Source organism: Paramacrobiotus metropolitanus, unplaced genomic scaffold, assembly GCF_019649055.1.
Source record: "Paramacrobiotus metropolitanus isolate TYO unplaced genomic scaffold, Prichtersi_v1.0 Parri_scaffold0000016, whole genome shotgun sequence".
In the NCBI taxonomy this organism is placed as follows: domain Eukaryota; kingdom Metazoa; phylum Tardigrada; class Eutardigrada; order Parachela; family Macrobiotidae; genus Paramacrobiotus; species Paramacrobiotus metropolitanus.
The window spans coordinates 596,977-618,070 of NW_026570236.1; the positions used below are offsets into that span (position 1 = coordinate 596,977).

At 40.8% G+C, this 21,094-nt stretch overlaps 2 protein-coding genes across 7 annotated transcripts; both read left to right on the plus strand.

Annotated features, from left to right (window-relative positions):
* The first annotated feature begins 144 nt into the window (after positions 1-144).
* On the plus strand, positions 145-16,747 carry LOC129585398 (eukaryotic peptide chain release factor subunit 1-like). Of its 6 annotated transcripts, XR_008690025.1 has the most exons (11): positions 151-447; positions 1,347-1,396; positions 6,071-6,345; positions 7,452-7,696; positions 8,224-8,371; positions 8,462-8,646; positions 11,054-11,183; positions 11,730-11,958; positions 13,459-13,829; positions 14,342-14,519; positions 16,345-16,747. XR_008690025.1 is itself a non-coding variant. In XM_055478059.1 (10 exons), the coding sequence occupies exons 4-10, from the start codon at positions 6,252-6,254 to the stop codon at positions 13,739-13,741; spliced, it is 1,314 nt and encodes a 437-aa protein (XP_055334034.1). In that variant the 5' UTR covers positions 145-265; positions 337-447; positions 1,347-1,396; positions 6,071-6,251; the 3' UTR covers positions 13,742-13,900. The 6 variants fall into 6 exon arrangements, 4 of the variants coding, with proteins under 4 accessions (XP_055334034.1, XP_055334037.1, XP_055334035.1 ...); XM_055478059.1 differs by lacking the exons at positions 14,342-14,519; positions 16,345-16,747 and having other exon boundaries at positions 145-265; positions 337-447; positions 13,459-13,900; XR_008690026.1 differs by lacking the exon at positions 14,342-14,519 and having other exon boundaries at positions 16,345-16,744.
* A 607-nt stretch (positions 16,748-17,354) lies between these two features.
* On the plus strand, positions 17,355-20,866 carry LOC129585254 (pseudouridylate synthase 1 homolog). Its single transcript, XM_055477874.1, has 9 exons — positions 17,355-17,874; positions 17,943-18,022; positions 18,407-18,573; positions 18,660-18,725; positions 18,894-19,101; positions 19,183-19,228; positions 19,510-19,674; positions 19,891-20,081; positions 20,490-20,866. The coding sequence occupies exons 1-9, from the start codon at positions 17,578-17,580 to the stop codon at positions 20,698-20,700; spliced, it is 1,431 nt and encodes a 476-aa protein (XP_055333849.1). The 5' UTR covers positions 17,355-17,577; the 3' UTR covers positions 20,701-20,866.
* The last annotated feature ends 228 nt before the right edge of the window (positions 20,867-21,094 follow it).

The following is a 21,094-nucleotide window of genomic DNA, read 5'->3' on the forward strand; positions in this document are numbered from 1 at the left end:
AGCAGTATTAGCCGGTGCCCATTGGCTGCCAATTTAAATTGCGAAATACCATTGGCCGATGGCCAGATAGAAGGAGCCGCCTTGATTTTCCTTGAACTCCGTCTAAACCAGTTGAACTCTCTAACGAGTCAACTCTGTCTTTCTCAAGAATGAACCTGTGAGTGTGCATATTCTAAACTTGAAAAACGAGTCCAACGATTGAATTAGTCGATATTTCCAACAAAGAAGCTTATTGGGGATTGGGTGTGATTTGGATTTTTATCGGGTAAATTAAAACGGTTTTATCGTCACATTTTTTCGAGATTCATGCATCAATCATTCCTACTGTTTGCCCAGTCACACCGGACCGCGGGCAGGATGTAATCGCATTGACGCATTCCACGATTATTCTGGATCTTTGTTGTTGCACTGGGGGAAACATTCTGCTGACGGGTCTAATTGTCAACGGTGAGTCTAATTTTCTTTTATGGACATTTTTACATGGATTGAGCTTTTAAGTTTTAAACGAGCGCGAGTGGTGAACATCCGAAGTGTACAACTGATCTGTCAGTGCGGATACTGTTTCCTCTCAAGTAGCTCGCAGAGCAGCAAGTGCTTTGTTATAACAAGCGATGATAGAATTAATTATTAGAAGTTCAGTTTAATAAAATGTTAAAAGGGCTATTTAATTTTTCTAATTTATCATTGCGTTTTGAATACAAAGCATTAAGAAACCAGTTCAGAATCAGACGATTTTCGGATAAACTGGCTGTCAAACGGGAGTAACTTACTCAGTATTTGTGGACTGCAGGGTAAATTGTACACGGAAATTTGAAGCAGCGTGCGATGGTAAAAATAAAAGGGTATCAAAAGTTGAATTTACATTTTCGAGATTCCGCTTAATAACTGGGCGAAAAGTTGGAACGATAGCTATTTATTTTTATTACGCGAAGGATTCGATCTGAAACTGCACAGAAATCTGTTCCTTTTCCGGGAAGAAAATTTGAAAAATTCGAATTCTCAAGTCTAAGGTTGCCTGGCAGTTTACGGGATGGCAGTTGGCGACTTGACGGGGTGGTAAAATGTTCGTACGGAAGTGACAGGGCATACCAGCACGATATTGGTAACAGACTAGCAAGCAATTTATACAGATCGCTTATAAAAATACTTAAACGTATAAAAGTAGTTGCAGTTATTTTTTCATTAAGCTACCTTTCGCTTATTTATTCCGCGCAGTTTGCGCGGGTCTGCTAGTAGTCTATACTATATATATATGGTACAAAATTTTTCGTATGCAAAGAGGAGGTGTACGTATCGTGGGAGTTTCCTTACGTGGAGGTTTTACTGTATCAAACAATTTTTTGCAGCATGGCGGCGCATAATCACGGTAACGGCGGCGTCGCGCAGGAGGAAGAAGGTAAGTTTATTGGCTGCGGTGAAGGTTTCGTATGCTAAGATATCTTTGATAAGCATCACTACACAAGTACAGTACAAACAAGCCCAGCACGGATGAATATTGGCCGATGACTATCAAAAACTAAGTAAACCAAGGATGTGTTTCTTTGCGGTCGCTTACAGACTGTCATAATATTAATAAACCAGTACGTATGTTTAGTACTTAATATTATGATACACTTTACATAAGTTAATCGAAACACAGACTGTCTACTTGTACATACACTACATAACTTGCAAAGATCGCTAACGTGATGATAATGACTAATAACGTGTTCTTACATGAATTTTTGTTTGTATTGTACTCGTACTTATTGTTAAGTAGCAGCTCAGATATTTCTGCTGTTTTCAGTCAAATTGTGTTAGAACAGTGTGCATTTCTTATCGCGTCCATGGTAACAAGCTTATGATTGACCACTGGACCTAGACAAATGATTTTGGCAAAAAGTCAACAATCTTGGATCCACCGCTACACTTAGAGAATTTTGATGTACTTTAAAGCAACCAAATTGGTGAAGTAGAAGCCGAGAACCTTTGCCTCAAAGGACAGGGGCCGAAGTCCTGGCACAGATAATCAGTATTCATATAACCAGTTTACGGGATCTACATCCGTACGTATTGTCGTGGCGTACATTAGTTTCGAAAATTTTTGTTTAAAGACATACGAATCTCTGTATTCAAAAAATTTCCCGAGCGCAAGACTTGTAAGCCTTAAAAACGTAAGAAATATGAGCAACCTAAGAAAACCTAAAAAATCTAAGAAATTTTAGAAACCTACGAAACCTAATAAACCTAAGAAATCTAAGAAATCTAAGAAATCTAAGAAACAAAGCAAGAAAACCGATTACATTCGTCGCCAGCTTAACTAACATTATTTGTCGTATTTTTTACGATTTTTTATATTTTTTTGCCGAAGCGATGCCGTAGGCCCCGGGCTGCCTCTGTCGCTGCGACTGTACAAATGAATAGCCCACGTCCGTCTATGGGGGCCCATGGCAACAATTTATTTTTTAGGGCCTCCGTTTCCCCGTTGGGGCGCATCGGTTAAGCAATAGCGTAACATTACCGGCGTCGTTGCGACGATTCTAACGCACTTTTCTGCGTGAAAATCGGCCCAACCGTTCGCCCAATCATTTGGAACAAAGCATACTCGTGTATAAGATGTTACGGATGTAGATAACAAGCTGAGCACGGATGAATATTGGCTTACGACTAGGTACTGTTAATAAGTGAGTTAGGATTTGTTGTTGCTAGTTGTCACAGAATTACGTCGGAACAAAGTGAATAGGTGTGTACTGGTGATGTGACTAAACGTGGCAAAATTCAGTACTTTTTTTGCCGTCACACCTCGTTAAAGTTTCTTGAAAGACAAAAGAAATACAATTGGCCGAAACGGCCATGAAGTTGTAAACGTATGGCAGTGATTTGCGGACGATCCATAACGGCTATAAACTTTTCGCACACTGAAAGTCACAGTAAAATTTTTCGCTGATTCTGAATCTGCAATTTGTTTTTTGAAATTCCAAAAAACATCTGAGTCGAGTACAGTAGTATGAAAGTGGTTTGAATCGGACATGTACATATACATAGAGGCCAGGCAGGCAGCGGGCTAGCGGCAGTCTGTCTGCGCCCTGCAGTTTCACTCACTCCGACTGCTGCAACGACTTATATGAGGCTCACTCATATTCATAAATCGACTTATGCAAAAATCATATTTTCAAATCAAATCGCTAACGAGCATGGAGAGAATGAAAAACTAATAAGAGAATGTGCAATCCGTTTTGAAAAATTCGGAGCGGTTGAGGCTGTAGGCCGTGCCATACGTTTGGGCTCTTAATAATTACAACTTGATGCCTTTGACGCAAACATGCCGAAAAGTACTGAATTTTCATGCAGCAAGTTTTAGCCAGTCGCATCACAATTAACAGTTAACTGTGATGCGACTGGCAATTAACAGTTAATTGTGATGCGACTGTGACCGGATAGTTACTATCCACCTTGGTCGTAGTATTGTGAACTGGGCTGCGAGATTGACCGAACTGTTGATACAGCTCAGTGCATTGGGCCGCAAGGTGCGACAGTGTCACAGTGATCAAGTGAAATACTGCAAGAAAGGCAGAGGCGAAGCCAAAGCTGTTTCATGTTTGTGCTAATTGAGTACATACTACATACTGTGTACTGTGACCGTGGTAACAGACTAGCCCATGTTAGCCCTATGGCATCCATGGTAACAAGCTTTCAAGTGACCAATGGGCTTGAGGTTCTGCATATAGTAAACAACGATTAGTCTTAGATCACCCACCAGGCCGAGCGGTTTCCAGAACATTTTAAAGCGAGAAAATTGGATAAGTGGGAGCTGAGATCATAGCGAACAAAGAGGAGAGGCAGAAAACCTGCAAGAGATGTATAGTATTCATATAACAAGATGAGCACGGATGAATATTGGCTTACGACTAGGTACTGTAAATAAGTGAGTTAGGATTTTTTGTTACTAGAAGTCGAAGAATTACGTCGCAGTATTACTGTTAAGTTAACTGGGCTGTTATTTGTGAGAGGTTGACCGAACTGTTGATACACCTCAGTGCACTGGGCCGTAAGATCCGACAGTGATCAAGCGAAATACTACAAGAAACGCAGAGGCGAAGCCAAAGGTGTTTCATGTTTGAGCTAATTAAGTACATGAACATACAGTGTAATGTGACCGTGGTAACAGACTAGCCCATGTTAGCCCTATGGCATCCATGGTAACAAGCTTTCAAGTGACCACTGGGCTTGAGGTTCTGAATATAGCAAACAACGATTAGCCTTAGATCACCCGCCAGGCCGAGCGGTTCCCAGAACATTTTAAAGCGAGAAAATTGGATGAGTGGGAGCTGAGATCATAGCGAACAAAGAGAAGAGGCAGAAAACCTGCAAGAGATGTATAGTATTCATATAACCAGTTTACGGAGGACTACATCCGTAACCAATTTATCGGCGTCGGCTTTTGGTGGTTAATTAACCGTTTCTGTTCGGATCGAGGCCGCTGGCCGAGGGGTGTCGTGTCATTTACGCACATGGGAAACACATGGGAACAACTTGTCCATGTATGTCTATGGAGGCCCATGGTAACAACTTTCCTTTCCGGTCCCCTTTTTTCCCCTCGAGGCGCATCGTCTCGGTAATAGCGTAACATCCACCGCGTCGTTGCAGCGGTTCTAGTGCACTTGACCGCGTTGAAATCGGCCTACCCGTTCTCTCAAACATAGGTTTTTTAACCTTACTCTGTCACGGTTGTTACGGATGTAGTTAACCAGTTTACGGAGGACTACATCCGTAACCAATTTATCGGCGTCGGCTTTTGGTGATTAATTAATTTTGTTTTTGTTCGCATCGAGGCCGCTGGCCGAGGCGTGTTGTGTCATTTACGCACATGGGAACAACTTGTCCATGTATGTCTATGGAGGCCCATGGTAACAACTTTCCTTTCCGGTCCCCTTTTTTCCCCTCGAGGCGCATCGTCTCGGTAATAGCGTAACATCCACCGGGGCGTTGCAGCGGTTCTGGCGAACTTGACCGCGTTGAAATCGGCCTACCCGTTCGTCCAAACATAATTTTCTTAGCAAAGGCCGTCACGGCTGTTACGGATGTAGTTAACCAGTTTACGGAGGACTACATCCGTACACAACCTTTTGCGGCGCAAGTTTGTTACGCAATGCGCACTTCGCAACGGTTGATCGCACGGTCCCAGTGGTTAAGAAAATTACGAAATTTAAGAAAGAAGGAAATCTAAGAAAACCGGAGAAACCCTAAGAAAACCATACGGGGCGCTTGCGATCGGTCCGGGAAATACCAGCTGGTTCAAGTTTCGTTTCAGGCCGAAGCGAAAGCGCGCTTTTAAGTGACGTTAATACAGCTATGCCCGGGCTTCCGTCCCCGGCTCATTTTGCAACTCAAGCCGTGGCATCCTCGCACATCGGCCCATTCACCACAATTGCAATGGTGGGGAATGGTGATACAATGTAGGACTAAATGGTCGCATAGCCTCATATCCACATTCTGAAAGAACGGAGGTGATCCTCCACCGGGACTCCCCTCCGGAACAAACTGCTGAGGAAACGTACCAGGGGATTCTTTCCCACTGAATTCGCTATAGCCCAAAGACCAACTGGCCTGGCAACTTTTTTGATCTGTCATCCATGAATTTTGGAGTAAATGGCATTTTAAATCAAATTTAATGTGGAAGAGGTGCGACGTCGCTTTGCGATTTGTTGCGTGTAGCGCGTGGACCATGGCCCGGTGTAAAAATTTCTCAGCTTCGAAAATACTTTGCGCTTGGAGCAAATCTGTGACGATGATACTCTGTAGATGAGAAAAAGGGCTTTCAGATAGAGCACATTTTAAAATAAAATCTGTATAGAGAAAATTGTAAAAAAGTTTCGAAAAAGTGAGACAACTTGACTGACTCCCCCTCTGTAGTAGGTACATGTACGTATGCACCGCTGTTAAAATTTAATAGCGGTGCATATTAAATTTTACATAATTTAATTATGTGTATATACTCGTATTATGTGGGCTAGTGCGTTTCATTTGCATGTTAGTAGTCGAAGTATCATTGCTCAATTTACTGGATCGTTCTAATGTGTTTTTTGCTTAGTTATTAATGGACACTGACCTCGCCAGTTCTTAATCCTCCTTAATCTTCTTGCTGCGCCGAGCGTGACTGCTTGCGTGAAGCGAAAGAAAAATACTGCGTTCAGTATCCAGTTCGACACAAACTTGCCAATATCATCGTGAGCATAACTGCTCAATGCCCACTGCTCAATGCATAATGCTGAATGAGCAGAACTTTGCCCACAACAATTTTACCGGAAATCAAGTGCAACGTTTTAACGGCAGCATTACTAACGATGTTTCAGAAATGCCGATACGGTAAAGTCGATATCTGGAATTTAGCCATTGAACTCAGAATTTAGCCAGCTTAAAAATATGAATCTACTCGTAGTCGATCTACGTTAAGCTTACTGAAATTAAAACTTGGAATCTTTACAGACTTTACTATAGTGGTTTTGAGTTTCCGATCAACAAAATTTCCGGACATATTTCAATGTGTGAATATTAAGATTACTTCTAAAAAATGTCACAACAACAAGAAAATTGCATGAAAAATGATATCTGTGATAGACAAGACTTTTTTCAATTGGTTTCTACCATCGTAAATTAGCACGTGTGACTTCGTAACTGTTACTTACGATTGGGTGGTGTTAAATATCTAATACGAGTCTGTGCTAATCTTGGAATAACTGTTTAATATTTGGTAATGTGCACGAGATGCCAGTACTGCTAGTGGCTTCGTGTTTGCGAAGTACCCGTACGGTCGAAACCTATACCGTAGATCGCACCCTATACAGAGTACTTGAAATTTTTAAAACAGCTCGAACCGTTTTCTTGCAATTGCAATGTTAAAAAAACAGTGACGAAACACTTAAGCCACGCCACGCGAGCCGTAGCACTACACTGTAATAATTGCAGAAATAATCACATACGTGCGCTTTGGCCATTTATATAGATTTGAATTGTTGAATTTAATTCAATTCTTGCATTTTTTGAAAATTAAGCTCTAGATTTACTCATTTTCATTCTATACATGTGTCACTTATACAGCGACGACGCAACCGCACATGTATAGCGACGGCTATAGTTATCATAATGTAGCGCAGCGGCTCGCGTGGCGTGGCTTAAGTGTTTCATCACTGTTTTTTTAACATTTCTATTGCAAGAAAACGGTTCGAGCTTTTTTAAAAATTTCTAAGTACTCTGTATAGGGTGCGATCCATTTAATCAGTTAAAGAAGAAAACCGGAAAGAAATCGATTTATGGGATTTATAATTAAGGAGTGCCCACTTGGACGACTATCTCCCATTCACTTACTATAGGTGCCCACTCGAGCGACCGTACGGGTAGTTTTGATCTTTTTAAATCCATGCAGGCCTAATTATCTTGCGTGAAATGTTTTGTTTTATCCGGTTTTCTTGCAGCTCCGAATGCCCAACAGCAGGTTCAGGAGCTCCAGCTCCAGGTCCAGGAGCTCCAGCTCCAGGTCCAGGAGCTGCTGACACGGGCTGCAGGGTATGAAGCCACCATTAGCGACCAAAAAAGGACCATTAGCGACCTGGCCGCCCAAACTGACGAGCTATCCCGCACCATCGGGCGTCTCGAGCTGAACGTGGAGGTTCTGCGCGCTGGTGGGGCGCGCCCGGCCGCTCCGAAGCCGTCTGAAAAGGTACATTTTTCGTTATTTTGCGGCAGGTTCCAGCGAACCGTGAAAAGTTCTTAAATTTGAACAGGGCACTGAGTTTGGCTATGATTTATTACTAAGTTGTACTTGCTGGTGTAGTGTGTTATGATACAAATCAATTTTTTTTACTGTTTTATTTTATTAAGTTTACATTGCGACATTACAGTCATGGGTCAGATCACTACGGCAAATCAATACATATCAATGGTTGTCTGCCAGTGAGCGGCTAATGAAGTATAGCAGGAAGTGTAGCGTGTTGTATAGTATCAGTACTGTAATGGCGGTAGAGGTTGGTGGATTATTGTGGACAGCTGTTACATTTATTTTTGCTGTTTTATTTTGTAATAATATTGTGTTTGTAAAAATATTGCATTTTAATAATATTGTATTTTATTTTGTAATGATGTAGTATTTTGTTAATTGTTATTAGTGAGAGTATTCAGTATTAATGCGTATATTTTACTGAAATATGGATGCGAATATTAATACATATTCGTTATTTGACACCTCAGGCACCCCAGGCCTTGCTGGCGGACGACACCAAGTACGGATTCATCGTGATGGGTGGGGACGGGGCACTGTTCGGGACGCTGCAGGGCAACACGCGCGAAATCCTGTTGCAGTTCAAGGTCGAGCTGCCCAAGAAGTGCGATGCCGTCGGTGCGTATGTGCATCGGCTGAATGGCTGACTAAGGTAGTGCATCGCGTGTGGCTCAGATAAATAACTTTCCCGCTCCCGGTATTCTGCAGGGCACCGGTCGGCTGGGCGTTTCGCGCGTCGGCGCGTGGAGAAGCGGCACAACTATGTGCGCAAGGTGGCCGAGGCCGCCGTCACCTGCTTCATCGCCTACGATCGCGTGAACGTTGCGGGCTTGGTGCTGGCCGGCAGTGCGGACTTCAAGAAGGAGCTGGAGCAGCCCGACATTTGGGACCAGGTCAGTCCACTCATCCTTCATTTATTATCTGCACAGTTTTATGAGAGAAAAATTATGAGCAGATTTCATGCCGATTCGTTTACAATTTTCTTTCGTTTTCATGCATATTCGCTCCGTTTATGCCTTTTAGAACGAAAGATTTAATTTATTTATTAATAGTATTTATTAGTATGTACAAAGGGCATTCCAAAAGTAACTTTCCCTAAATTGCTCCTCTGCCATTTGAAGTAATGCACAAATACGATATTTTTTGTCACGTAAGCCATTATATAAGCTATCAGTAGAAACAAAAATTAAAAGCGTCGGTGAAGAGCTGGAGAAACGAAAAAGGAAATAGCTCGAGCTGTGTTTGCTGTTTTTTCGCGGTAATTTTTTCACAATTATTCTCTTTGTTGCCACACGCGTTGCTGAAAAGTTTTCAACGAAACTACTGAAGTGTTAACTGCAAATATTGTGCTTAGTATTACTATAATATCAAAACTGGAGCTGGAGACTGGAGCAAGCTTCTTTTTTCCAGAAGATACTATTGCTGTACGTGACAGCTTTCCCGCTTCCATGAATTCAAGACTTTTCGCACCAACAAATAGTACACTTCATGGCTTTCCTAGATAATCTTAGGTACCCATAAACTTTTGATTACACCGACAAAAACAATTTTTTTCATGCATTTTGCCGTCCGGCTATTGCGAAGCTTTCTCGTTTTGGTACCTATTCCTTTACCGTTTTTATTTTCCTAAAAAAGCCGTCTGTGCAAACTGTTTTGTTTAATAATCCGCATCGAAAGATAAAAGAATTCTTAACTAAATTGCTTTTTGTGCTTCCCTAAAAGTAAAGGGGAACATTGAAAACAACAATAAGAACTGCTAAAATAAATTACGAGAAAAATGTCAGACACCGTCAGTTGTTCTTTCCGGCAGTTTTTCCCCGTTCGATTGTAATAAACCCAAGTTGTATGCTATGTTTATTCCTTAATGAATAACGTACAGAGTATGTAGCAATATGGACATTATCAGCTGGAAGCGTTTCTGACGGGAGAAACAAATTAGCGAAAGTTACTTTTGGAATACCCGTAGAGACCTTCAAGTGGCCACCTATGTTAAGTCAATGGGCGACATACCTTCAAGTGGCCAGGCTGCAGTTATTTGGCCCCAGAACCGATTTTCTTCCGGTTTTTTGGTACAGCATGTTCAGCTTAACTTGCTCTTTACAGAGTACTTAAAAATTTTAAAATCGGTTGAACCGTTTTTAGTTATTTACGTTGTAAAACCAGTGACGAAACGGTTAAGCCACGCCACGAGAGCCACTACACTACGCCAGCTTATTTCACTTATCAGCCACACATGTGCGGGTGCAGCAAGCACTCGCTTTGTATGAGCGGATATGAGCACAGAGGCAGCCGGGATCAAGCTACGTCTTAAAAAAGTTATTAAAATTTACAAAAAACAGAAATCAGCATAAAAATCACAAATTAGTGAGCATGCGAAAAATCAGGTTAGTGAAAATATAAGTTTATAGGATAATTAAGTATGCCGGCTAGCAGGGATCGGTGAATTGATTTGTGGAAAACGGCGAGTACATGTATGAAAGGGTTTTTAGTCATTGTTGTCGTACTGCTAACCGGTGTCTATTAACCATGGGAATTTTTATTTTCACTAACCTGTGATCTTTCGCATGCTCATTAATTTGTGAGTTTTATTTTTTTGATTTCTGATTTTTTCGAAAAATGTTACTGATTTTTTTAAAACTCAGTTTGATCCCGGTTGCCTCGGAAAGGGTTTCCAATCATTGTTGTCGTACTGCTAACCGGTGTCTATTGACCTGTGAATTTTTATTTTCACCAACCTGTGATTTTTCACATGCTCACTAATTTGTGATTTTATTGTTTTGATTTCTGTTCTTTTTTTGTAAATTTTAATGACTTTTATAAGACGTAATTTGATCCCGGTTGCCTCTGTGCTCATATCCGCTCATATAAAGCGAGTGCTTGCTGCACCCGCACATGTGGGCTGATAAGTGAAATAAGCTGGCGTAGTGTAGTGGCTCTCGTGGCGTGGCTTAAGCGTTTCGTCACTGGTTTTTTACAACGTAAATAACTAAAAAACGGTTCAACCGATTTTACAATTTTTAAGTACTCTGTATTCTGTAAAGAGCAAGTTAAGCTGAACATGCTGTACCAAAAAACCGGAAGAAAATCGGTTCTGGGGTCAAATAACTGAAGTATGGCCACTTGAAGACATGTCGCCCATTGACTTAACATCGGTGGCCACTTGAAGGTCTCTACGGGTAGCCTTTGTGTTAACAAATATACGAAATCTTTGTTTTTGGAATTTCGTATTCCTTTCTATCATCTTGAAAACGGTCGCAAACCGTGTGAATTTGGGTTTCAATCCCGGCCCGTTATTTGTAGCGTCTCCAAGATAAGATTGTGAAGATAGTGGAGATCTCGTACGGCGGCATGATGGGCTTCAACAATGCCATCGAGCTGTCGGCCGACTGTCTGACCAGCTTCAAGTTCGTCCAGGTTAAGATGCTCATCGGTGCGTATACAGTTATACAGTATAAGTACTGTATCTGCCAATGGTTGTTGCTCTGCATTTGGGCTTCCGCATATTTAATTTATGATTCATACCATCGATTTTCTTTAAAAACTTGTAATTGGTATGCTGCCATCCGAGCTTTTCTGAGATATTATTCTTGATGATATCGTAACATTGTGATATAATCGTAGTGGTTAGTTTATTCTCGGACATCAGAAGAAACTAAGTATCCAGGAAACAAATCATTAAGAAAATTGAGAGAAAATTATTAACTAAATAAATATTCATGTAGATTAATTAAATATGAAATTTATTTAAATAATTAGTGGAGGAAAAAATAACGCAGATTTCGGTTTAAGTTTTCTTATATATTTAGTTTCTGTTTTTCTTGTAAATACAGTAAAGAATATTCTATTCCCGATCACACTGGAAGCAATAAATTTCCATTAGAATTGATTTATGCAGCTGTTTTTTTGCCAGATAAAGATGAAATGAAATGTAGAATGATAAATACGTTGTTAATGTGGGTATTAATGGCGTTGGCAGGTAAGTTCTTCGACGAGATGTCGCAGGACACGGGAAAGGTGTGCTTCGGCGTGGACGACACGGTCAAGTGTCTTGAGTCGGGCGCGGTGGAGACGCTCATCTGCTGGGAGAACCTGGACATCATGCGCTACGTCCTGTGCAACACCAACACCGGCGAGAAGAAGATCGTCTACCTCCGCCGCAAGCAGACCATCGACAAGATAAAACTTACCGACGTACGTCGTTTTAGCTAAGTTCCTCAGTTCACCGTTTCTAACGTTTCACATTTGCATTTAGCTTTAGGTCAATTTGTTGGCTGTTGCCAATCAAACCTGATTCAGGCATTGGAAAATAAATTTTTTTAAATCATTATGTAACTCATTTTTGGGTAGAAAAATTGAACAAATTAAATGCCGATTAAATGAAAAATATAACTTTTCGAATATAAATTTTTCAACTTAATTTACTCAAGTAAAACTGGCAGTATTTGTTTCAGGCTCTTTTGTAAGAAAATAGTTATTTTTTTAAAACTAGTATTATTATTACAATAATTTTAGGTGACCACAACTTTGTCAAATTACAGGTCGGTCGCGCCAAGTGTGGACAGTTGCACAAAATAAATTTTAATATATTTCTATAAGTAGTTTTAACATTAACTTTGCACTTTTCATGTGTAACTTTTCATTGCGGACAAAATAGTAATAAAACCGGAATCTTCTAACGTGTTCGTAGGAGCGGGGTGGAGCTTGAGGAAGGAGGGTAGCGGGTGTTTTTCGGGTGTTTATAACTGCCCTTCTATAAAATTCAGGTGATCTTTTTGTAAGCACTTTTTCAAAAACTATTGAGTGACCCAAAAGGTGTTCTCTGTGGGTAAGCAAAAGAATCTTGCGCTATCCGTGCTCTTAGAAATTTCGAAAGAAGATGTATCGCCCATAGACCTGTATGTTAAAAGCCACCTTTAAAAGAATGTGGTTGCCTGGAGCGCGGCTCGCGTAGGATAAGATGTTAGCAGTTTAATGGAAGGTAGAAAAGTACCTTTGTAAGACCACTTCAGTAGTTGGTAGTTCTCAACCACTCACAATAATATTATTTTTAAAAGATTATTGACTGATCATGAATATTTCTTACTAAGCAGTGCGGTTTTTGTGAAAAATTTGAAAGATAAAATTCGGCTCCCGGTACCTGCACATTAGCTTCTAGTGCAGAAATATGACTAAGAAAGTTGCTGTACGTAAAGAACTATCATAAAAAATTAACGAAAGCATTTTGGGGTTCAGCGGTAGCAGCTGGGAATTTCACACTTGGCGCGACCGACCTGTAGATTAATAACTTGATGAATTTAAATGCCCAGTCAATAAAATGCAATGGAATAAATGTTGAGAATAACGATATAGTATCAGTACGGTAAACATTCATGTACTGTAATTTCCTTTTTTATAGCAGAAAACATATATGGAAATAATTTTTGAAATTCCTTTCAAATTTGGTTTTTTTAGAAATTCATTTTGTAGCAAGTTTATTGAAAAAAGGCTGAAAACTGTTGGGATTTGAAGCGGACTTTTGAATGGCTAGCGGTGGTTGTTTTGTGGATGAGTTGAATCGTAGTCTAGCTGAACAGACAGACAGAGATAGAGAGAGAGGTCCGGCGGCGCGTATGTTAAAGCCTTCGCCGATGCGATGACTGTGCAAACAAACCGTTCTGTTGTCTTGGGATGAATGATGTGCGGCTGGTTGCGTTACAGACGGGCACGGCGCTGGAGGAGGACGAGAAGATGGGGCTGTTGAAGTGGCTAGCCTATGAGCACAAAAATTTTGATGCGACGTTGGAGATCGTCACCGGCAATTCACCGGAAGTGTCGCAGTTCGTCCTGGGCTTCGGCGGCATCGGCGGCATTTTGCGCTGTCAGATGAAGCCGCAGCACTTCGACACCAGCCTCCTCCAGGACGACGACAACGCCGCCAAGCTCGATCTGGATCTGGATGACTACAATCTGGATGACTACAACGATCTGGATGACTACAATCTGCTCTAATCAGAGACATGGGCGCCAGTCGATTTTATATTGGTTGGTTCTGATCTGTTGGTCGCTTTCGCTGGATAGAGAGAATGCATGAATGTCGGTTAGTATTGGTATTTATTGACTGACGTAATGTAATAGTGTTTACGTAGGAAATAAATTCTCAGCCGTTAATTAATGTTGTTCAACATTCTCGGAGAGAAACCTCATGAATGGATAACTCGCTCGTTTACGACAAGTGCCAAGCGACTGACAGCGTCAGCTATATTTCAAGATTACCGTGTTTCCCACTTGCACGCTAGTTTAGCGGAGATACAACCATAATCAGACGCAGACGAGATGACTACATCGCCTATTACAAATAGAACCAATAAACATTAGCAGACGATCGACAATAACGTTCGAAATAAATGTCATGGAACTTTACAGTTTAAGTGAGCTCACGGTTGCCGCTAACCGCGGTACTTAATTGGGCGCCAGTCGATTTTATATTGGAGTTTCAGTCGATTTTATATTGGTTTGCCAGTTTGCATTTGTCCCTTTTTAAGCCAACAGTATGCTACAAAAGTTGCGAACAGATTGGGTTGAATTTGGCTGGTTGATGCACTTTTTTAGGATCGCGTCGCGCTTGTTGTAGAACGACAGCGCATTGAGATTTGAGCAGAATGGTTAATGTTCCCAGTCAACTTCCCACCAGCACACCGATTCCGAATAAAATCAGGAACATTCGATTGATCACGCGAGCGACGTACTTCCAGCCTACGCAAAGGGCAAATACCGGTTCGCCACGCAGGTTAATGACTGCATGGTTCTTTGCCGAATACGTAACGTGCTTTAAGCAATTTAGTGCTTGAAATTGGAATAATGATTTACTAAATAATGATATAATTCAAAGATTACTCGTAGAGACCTTCAAGAGGCCACCTATGTTAAGTCAATGGGCGACATACCTTCAAGTGGCCAGGCTGCAGTTATTTGGCCCCAGAACCGATTTTCTTCCGGTTTTTTGGTACAGCATGTTCAGCTTAACTTGCTCTTTACAGAGTACTTAAAAATTTTAAAATCGGTTGAACCGTTTTTTAGTTATTTACGTTGTAAAAAACCAGTGACGAAACGGTTAAGCCACGCCACGAGAGCCACTACACTACGCCAGCTTATTTCACTTATCAGCCACACATGTGCGGGTGCAGCAAGCACTCGCTTTGTATGAGCGGATATGAGCACAGAGGCAGCCGGGATCAAGCTACGTCTTAAAAAAGTTATTAAAATTTACAAAAAAAAACAGAAATCAAAGCAATAAAAATCACAAATTAGTGAGCATGCGAAAAATCAGGTTAGTGAAAATATAAGTTTATAGGATAATTAAGTATGCCGGCTAGCAGGGATCGGTGAATTGATTTGTGGAAAACGGCGAGTACATGTATGAAAGGGTTTTTAGTCATTGTTGTCGTACTGCTAACCGGTGTCTATTAACCATGGGAATTTTTATTTTCACTAACCTGTGATCTTTCGCATGCTCATTAATTTGTGAGTTTTATTTTTTTGATTTCTGATTTTTTCGAAAAATGTTACTGATTTTTTTAAAACTCAGTTTGATCCCGGTTGCCTCGGAAAGGGTTTCCAATCATTGTTGTCGTACTGCTAACCGGTGTCTATTGACCTGTGAATTTTTATTTTCACCAACCTGTGATTTTTCACATGCTCACTAATTTGTGATTTTATTGTTTTGATTTCTGTTCTTTTTTTGTAAATTTTAATGACTTTTATAAGACGTAATTTGATCCCGGTTGCCTCTGTGCTCATATCCGCTCATATAAAGCGAGTGCTTGCTGCACCCGCACATGTGGGCTGATAAGTGAAATAAGCTGGCGTAGTGTAGTGGCTCTCGTGGCGTGGCTTAAGCGTTTCGTCACTGGTTTTTTACAACGTAAATAACTAAAAAACGGTTCAACCGATTTTACAATTTTTAAGTACTCTGTATTCTGTAAAGAGCAAGTTAAGCTGAACATGCTGTACCAAAAAACCGGAAGAAAATCGGTTCTGGGGTCAAATAACTGAAGTATGGCCACTTGAAGACATGTCGCCCATTGACTTAACATCGGTGGCCACTTGAAGGTCTCTACGGGTAGCCTTTGTGTTAACAAATATACGAAATCTTTGTTTTTGGAATTTCGTATTCCTTTCTATCATCTTGAAAACGGTCGCAAACCGTGTGAATTTGGGTTTCAATCCCGGCCCGTTATTTGTAGCGTCTCCAAGATCTGATTGTGAAGATATGTGTATTCTTAGTGAAATGTGTGTATTCTTTTAGCGTAGTCAACAACCTACCGCGTACCTAGTCACATGTAGCTAGAACTGCAAAATCGCAAATCGGTTACTGAATAACGTTCGTTTTAATTAATTAAGTTCGTTTAATTAATGTTCTGAAAACTTTTTCAACGCATTAAAGAGAAAGGCTAGTGCACTACAACTGAAAGGCTTTTTCCTTGATAAATCGCCCTAATGTGGCATATTTTTACGATCTGATTAGCATATTTCTTAATTATAATATATTAATTGGTTGTTATTTGCTTTTTTATGATGGGTTTTGATTTTTTCAAGACAGTGAATATTTGCAGGCGATGTTTATGTCATTCCATCGGGTTGCTACCACCGAGTCTGCCTGGATACAAAGAAACACCTGAATGTAGTCATGATGCATTACGATAAAAAAGTCAACTGATCAATTTTTTTGGCCCGAGTCCCTAAATGATCCGGTATACATTGAGTACAATGAACGGATGAAATGTCTGCGCCGTTCGTTAAGTTTCCCGTACCAATCGCGACCGGGATCCACAGATTGTGTCAAGTCTTTAAACCGTCCGTGAAAACAGTGTGCTTAAGAAGTTGTAACTTTTATACCGCAAGTCTGCAAGACTTAATACAATGGGCAATCTCACCTTTACTTTGCTGCTTATCCTACAACAATTCCGGCATGGGAAATATTAAATAGGTGTATGACAGGAAATATGTGTATTCTTTTTAAACAATAAAAAACTAAACGAAGGACACGTGTACATACAGAAGAAACAAAAGCTCGCTGCACTAGTCAACAGTTCTCACTTATACAATTATGGCCTACCCTAGTGAAAACGGCATAATACAAAATACATGTAGCAGTTGTGGAGGCGCTTCGAGAAATGGTGGCTCCAGTAAGTAACACCGCCTAAAAATAGCATTCCTGAATGGAGATTTACTCCTTTTCCTTCTGAATTAACCCGGGGATGATTTTTGTACGGTATATTCTTCGGTTTTGCTCAAAATTGATAGTCACGAATAATACTTGATAGTACCTATGTAGTTTATGTTCCGTTCAATATATTAGGGAATTATGGAATAGGCTAAAGTCGATCTTCGGTCTGAATGTAAGTTTTATTTAACCTTTTTAAAGCTGTTTTTAGAAAGCTCGGTAAGAGTATTCCATATTCTAAATTTACTCTATAAATGGCTAAAATGCAGCAATAAATTATAAACTACATTACAGTTACTACAGTATGAAAACTTTATAGCTTCACTTCCGCGGTCGGCAGTTGGACAACTCCCAGCATTTATTTAGAAATTCAAAATCAGTTGTTGTTCGGTAGCTGAAGGCCTGCAGCCTGCAGGTTCCTTTTTAGATTTTAGTGAGTGAATATTTTCGTTTTCTGCTTGCTGGATGATCCAAAACAGGAATACGATTGTTAAAAGTTTGCCTGGCGTGGAAATTGTTTTTATTTCGTGTACTGATCTTTGTACTTGGTTGAGCTGATTTTATTCGGTTGCTAAAACTTGAAACCCACATCAGTTAGTCAGCGCATGTCGCTCGCCTCTTCATGTTATCTGGTCGGCACCGTCTTCTTTCCCTTGTGCTAAACACGATCTGCACGGAACCCAAGCGCACGCAGTTCCCCCGACCTGCAGCACTCGGATTACGCGTATTCCACTCTGCAGTGTCCAAGTTCTCCGTTCCTATGGCGGTTGTTGTTCCGGAAGCAGTGGCGACTGGTGTGGAGGGACCAGAACCCAGTGAGAACCTCAGTAAGGAACCAGCTATCCTGGCCAGTGATTCTGACGGTCTAGATGCACTGCCCAAAGTCGCGCCAGAAGATACTGGATTTGTGCATCGCGAGGTGGGCTTCCGCTACTCTTTCTGCTTTACCACTCAGGGTTGCATTCAACTTGCAATGGAATTTTTCAGAGGAAAGACGTGAGAGTGAAGTTGAAAAAGTGCGCGATATTGTTGGGATACTCGGGACATGGATTTAGTGGAATGCAGTGGTAAGAATTCGAGATACCGTAATATCTCTCATTTCGGCGGAAATTATAAAATAACTCACAAAAAAAGTAAAATAGTGGTTTAGTCGAATTGCAGAAAAAATAGTTGTCCTACTTGATGAGTAGTAATATAAAATATCTTTGAGCTAGCCTGTCGAGAGCTTTTGCCATTGGCTTTTGGAGCACCACAGATATTCTTTTTCTGCGTTTTTTTATGTTACATATGAACTTCGAATTTTGTTTACAGCTATTTTATGTAAAACAAATACGGATAATTGGTTTGTTTGTTATCGGATGCTGCGCCGGAATCAGGCTACTGCTTTTTAATATTGTGCTGTAATTAATGGCTTCCTTGTTCTGTTTACTCATTCTGAAATCTGTTTTCAGCAACCCCGAAGTAGAAACGATAGAGAACGTTTTACTAAGCGCCATGGCCAAGCTGAAGCTTATACCGGAGAATTGGCGGGACGACATGCAGGTGCTGGGTTTCCAGCGCACCGCGCGCACCGATAAAGGTGTGAGCGCTGCCGGACAAGTGATCTCCATACCTTTGGGTGAGTGGAAAGATTTAATTAATTTTTACGCGTAGTGTTGCATGTGCATTTTGAAGTCTGGAGCGAAATTTCGAATTGTTTTTCAGCTGATCCCTCTCAAGCCGTTGTCGACCAAGTCAATGCTGAGCTCCCACCCGTTATTAGATTGTTCGGTAAGGACTGCGTTTTGCAGCTGCTTACAGCTTACTAATGTTGAGATTGTTTTCCTGACTGTACTGCATTCGCTTCTTAATTGTTGCCCAACATTATACAGTTCCGTGTTTTCAAAATGTTTATGTGGTACAAGTATTGGTACTGAAGAATAGCTTTTTTTCGTGCAGGACTGAAGCGCGCAACTAGAAGTTTCAACTGTAAAAACTGGTGCTCATCACGCACGTACACGTATTTGCTGCCGACAATGGCGTTCGCTCCCATCGAAACCGTAGTCTCTTATGATTGCCGCATCGAACCGGAAAAAATCCAGACCGTCAACCGGCTCCTTAAACGCTATCTCGGAAGCAATAATTTTCATAATTTTACCACTGGAGTGTAAGTAACAGTCTTCTTTTACCCTGGATAATATTTTTTTGTCGCAGTAGAGGTGGTATCATTTGCTTGATTTTGTTTTAGAAAAGCTTGGCAGGATTCTGCGAAACGTTTTATACGAGAAATCAGCGTAAGTCGCTCGCATTGTTAAAGAATTATAAAGAAGTACGTATCTAATCGTAAGATCTTCCATCGTCGCGTTGTAATTGTAAAGATTGTTTAATAAAAAATAATAATACTACTAATAATTTGTTTAGTTATTACTAATATTTTGCTTAGTGGTTTAGATCATAATATTATTATTATTATCTTACTTTACAATTACAGTGTAGCAATAGATCTTTACGTTGTTTGCGTTTACTTTTTGTGGTTGCTCTTGCTAATACCTAAATTGTGCACGCTATTGTTCAGTGTTCCGACCCTTTTGTCCGGGAGGATATCGAATTTGCCACAATCAGTGTTAACGGGCAGAGTTTTATGATGCACCAAATCCGGAAGATGATTGGTCTGGTTATCGCTGTGATGAGAGGCCATGTAGAGGAAAAGATTTTTGATACTGTATACGGACCAGTCAAGGTATTTTACGCTGCATTTCATTGTTTGCACTCAACTGGATATGTACCAGCAGTTCGAAGTTCCACAATATTTCGTTGCGAGTGTTTAGCTTAAAATTTAGTGGCATTAGGCTTAAACTTTAAATAGTATTACTTACGGTGTTGGTGCTCGTGTCGCTGTTTCAACTTGCCGTACACATAAAACTGAGCATTTACATTTGCGTCTATGCATTAATAGGCGAATATTCCACGAGCTCCTGGGCTGGGATTGATGCTGGACCAGTGCCATTTTGATATGTACAATAGAAAATTTGGCAAAGACGGATGCCATGAGGCTTTATTATGGCCAGAATGCAAAGAGACCATAGCGCAGTTTAAAGAGGAGCATATTTTTCCCACTATCATTCGGGGCGAAAAGGACGAAAAAAGGTAGGAGATATACGGGGACAACTGGAACTGTAGAATGCGAAGCATTAATAGTAATCACTGTGTTACCTTGAGATACGCATTTTTTTTTCATTTAACATAATTAGCTGACTGATCGATCGTACATTGTATTATTATAATTATGCAGTTTTTGTTGTTAGCCGTTTAATAACGAGCCGTAGCCGATAATCATACTTCCCAGAAATTTATTTTTTTACATTCCTGCATTTGAGCCTTTATTCACCGCGTAAAGCTCTGGATGCGAGAGAGCTGACATTTTGCACGTGGTAGCGATCCCTGCCGTTAGCCATTATCCTACGTAGCTGCAACAATTACATAGTGTTCTCCTTTCCTGTGAAAATTTCTCGCACAACCAAGTTAGTTAATTTGCATTCTCTCGCGAATTTGCAGTATGTTGTCGTGGTTGCAACATTTGCCGCTCCACGAATATGGTGTTGCTCGCGATCCTGCTAAAGAAAGGGACGGCACGCATAGTGCACTGGGCGATGCACAGTACACCGTTGATCGCCTTAGGGAAAGGGAAATGGAAGGCGAAGAATCGGAATCGGGTGGCTCGGACAGTGAAAAAACCGTTCAAAAGAAGAAACTGAAAATGGCATAAACGTTGATTGTTGAATAATAGTGAAGATTGTTTTGTTAAATATTAGAAAATCGTTTTGTGGATGCTTTTGTTGGGTTGTATTTTCTACGGTTAAAGAAGCACGTTACTTCCGGCTTTTGCGTGTTCGGTGCTGTGGTCAAGCTGAGAAAACATGGTTCTAATAAAATTCCAGTGTTACGTACCTCGTATGCTTTCGGTTGGCTTTTCAACTGTTTAAACGATCGGACATTTAGGGAGCGAAAATTCAGAAATTCCCGAAGTGGGGGATGTTTTGAGTATACAGAACTGGAGCACTGATTTTGTACGGTGCAGCTAAAAAAATGACTCATGCTGCCAGCCTGTAGGCAGCCGATGCCTGCTAACACTAAACAGCCTAAACCGCCGTCGCTGCTGC

Bases quoted from the DNA above. Each gene is read 5' to 3' on its own strand.
- LOC129585398 (XM_055478059.1), top strand. From the start codon at position 6,252: ATGAGCAGAACTTTGCCCACAACAATTTTACCGGAAATCAAGTGCAAC. The intron at 7,697-8,223 runs GTACATTTTTCG...TTGACACCTCAG, and splicing joins CTCCGAAGCCGTCTGAAAAG to GCACCCCAGGCCTTGCTGGC. The intron at 8,647-11,053 runs GTCAGTCCACTC...CGTTATTTGTAG, and splicing joins AGCCCGACATTTGGGACCAG to CGTCTCCAAGATAAGATTGT.
- LOC129585254 (XM_055477874.1), top strand. From the start codon at position 17,578: ATGTTATCTGGTCGGCACCGTCTTCTTTCCCTTGTGCTAAACACGATC. The intron at 17,875-17,942 runs GTGGGCTTCCGC...GGAATTTTTCAG, and splicing joins CTGGATTTGTGCATCGCGAG to AGGAAAGACGTGAGAGTGAA. The intron at 19,675-19,890 runs GTATTTTACGCT...ATGCATTAATAG, and splicing joins CTGTATACGGACCAGTCAAG to GCGAATATTCCACGAGCTCC.